At 47.0% G+C, this 2,500-nt stretch overlaps 1 protein-coding gene across 2 annotated transcripts in view; it reads left to right on the top strand.

Moving 5' to 3' along the window:
* The window catches only part of LOC119593423 (adenylate cyclase type 2-like), a 210,589-nt gene that overhangs the window by 137,628 nt on the left and 70,461 nt on the right, over positions 1 to 2,500 (top strand). For both annotated transcript variants that reach the window (XM_037942357.1, XM_037942364.1), the window contains exon 9: positions 645 to 777. In XM_037942357.1, the coding sequence (XP_037798285.1) occupies positions 645 to 777 (133 nt within the window). The remainder of the gene's footprint in view (positions 1 to 644; positions 778 to 2,500) is intronic.

Here is a 2,500-nt window from a genome sequence, read left to right as displayed (position 1 = left end):
GAAACAGGAGATAAATAGAGAAACAAGAGATAGAGAGAGAAACAGGAGAAACGGGGAGAGAAATAGTAGAAAGGAATAGACATGTGATCAGAGAGAGAGAGAGAGAAAGACAGAGAGAGAGAGAAAGACACAGAGAGAGAGAAAGACACAGAGAGAGAGAAAGACAGAGAGAGAGAGAAAGGCAGAGAGAGAGAGAAAGACAGAGAGAGAGAGAGAGAGAGAGAGAGAGAGAGAGAGAAAGAGAGAGAGAGAGAGAGTGAAGAAGAAGAAGGAAGAAGAAGAAGAAGAAGAAGAAGAAGAAGGTGATGGTGATGGTGATAATGAGCAGATAGAAGGAAGAAGAACAACAACAAAAGATAAAAAAAAGAAAAAAAACAAGAACAAGAATAAAATAATAATAATAATAATAATAATAATAATAATAATAATAATAATAATAATAATAATGATAATGATAATGATAATGATAATGATAATGATAATGATAATGATAATGATAATGATAATGATAATGATAATGATAATGATAATGATAATGATAATGATAATGATAATAAAGAACAATAACAAACAAACAAAAAAAGAGTCAAACCGCCGAATCCAAGAACAACATTAATCTAATCTATTATCTCCCCCCCCCCCAGGCGAGTCCACATCACCCGCGCGACCTTGGCTCAGCTGGACGACAAATACCAGGTCGAGGCGGGCCACGGCCACCTCAGAGACCAGTACCTCGCTGACCATAAGGTGGAAACGTTCCTGGTGGTCGCGAGCAAGGTAAGGGGGGGAGGGAGGAGGAGGAGGAGGAGGAGGAGGAGGAGGAGGAGGAGGAGGAGGAGGAGAGGAGGAGAGGAGGAGGAGGAGGGAGGAGGAGAAGAGGAGGAGGAGGAGGAGGAGGGAGGGGTGGATGGAGGAGAGGAGGAGGGTGAAGAGGAGGGGAGGAGGAGGAGAGGAGGGGTGGATGGGAGGAGGAGGAGGATGGGGGAAGAGGAGGAGGAGGAGGAGGAGGAGGGATGAGGAGGAGGGAGGGGGTGGTGGAGGGAGGAGGGGAGGGGGGGAAGAGTGAGGAGGAGGAGGAGGGGAGGGGTGGATGGGAGGAGGGGAGGATGGAGGGGGAAGAGGAGGAGGAGGAGGAGGGAGGAGAGGTGGATGGGAGGAGGGAGAGGAGGGGGAGCAGGGAGAGGGAAGGATGGAGGAAAGGAGGAAGGGGAAAGGAAGGGAGGGGAAGGGAGAGTGGAAGGAAGGGAAGGGGAAGGGGAAGGGGGGAGGGAGTGGGAAGGGATAAAGAGGAGAGAAGGGTGGAAGGAGAGGGACTGAGAAGGAGGGAGGAGGAGAGAAGAGGGGAGTTAGCAAGAGGGTGAAGGAGGAAGAGAAAGGGAAAGAGAAAATAAGAGATGGCTGGATGAGGTAGAGTGAGAGAAAAAAGGGAAAAAGGAGAGGATAAAGTGAGAGGAAGGAAGAATGAAAGAGTGGGAGAATGAGGGGAATAAGGAGGAGAGTGAATAAAGGAAAGAAGGAAGGGGTGAATGAGAGGAAGAAGGAAGGACGAGGGAAGTGAAAGGAGGAAGGAAAAAGAGGAGAGCGATAAAGAGGGAAAAGGAGAGTGAAAGATGAAAGGAAGTAGGGAGATGGATAAAAAGAGGAGGAGGAGAAAGAAAGGAAGAGGAAAATGAGAGGAGAAACGAAGGAGGGTGAGAGGGATAGGAGGATGGAAGTTAGGAAGGAGAAGGATAAAGAGAGAGGGAAAAAGAAGAAAGGAGGCGAATAAGGAGATGGAGGAGGATGGAAGGAGGAAGAGGGAGGGAGAGAAATAGAGAGGATGGGAGGTAAAAGGCACGAAAGGGAGGAAGGCAGAAGAAGGAGAATGGGAAAAGGAATGAATGATATAGAAAGATAGAGAGAAAGAGAGGGTGAAGGAAGGAGAGAGTGGGAGGAGAAAGGAGAGAAAAAGAGGAAGGAGATGGAAGGAGAAAAAAGAGGAAGTGAAGAGAGAAAATAGAGAAAGGGGGAGTGAAGGGATAGAGACAGAGAAAAAGGAAGAGGCAAAGAGAGAGACGGAGAGGGATATAGAGAGGAGGAAGAGAAAAGAAAAGGGAGAGATGTTAGAGAGCAATGAAGGAGAGAGATAGAGGGAGAGCGAGAACAACGGAAGGAGAGAGAGAGCGGGAGGAGTGAGAGGACAGAAGAGAACGAGGGAGGATGAAAAGTGGAAGATAATAAAAGGGAAGGAAGACGATAGAAAGAGAGGGAAGAGGAAGAGAAAAAAGGTGGAAAGAGGAAGAAGAGAGACAGGGAGAAATGGAGAGAAGAAAAATAATTAAGTTGAAAGGAAGTTGAAAGAGAGAAGGAGGGAAGAATGAAAAACGAAATAGGTAGGAGAGAAGGAAGGAGGGAGAGATAATGAGGGAAAGAGAACGAGAGATAGGTGACCTGTTGGTGTCCGCGTGTTCGTGCGTGCGTAGGTTGGCTTGATCTTGTGCTGAAATGTTTTTCGTCTTTT

This window comes from Penaeus monodon, chromosome 3 (assembly GCF_015228065.2).
Source record: "Penaeus monodon isolate SGIC_2016 chromosome 3, NSTDA_Pmon_1, whole genome shotgun sequence".
NCBI classification, from domain to species: Eukaryota; Metazoa; Arthropoda; class Malacostraca; order Decapoda; family Penaeidae; genus Penaeus; species Penaeus monodon.
This window is presented reverse-complemented; position numbering and strand designations above follow the sequence as displayed.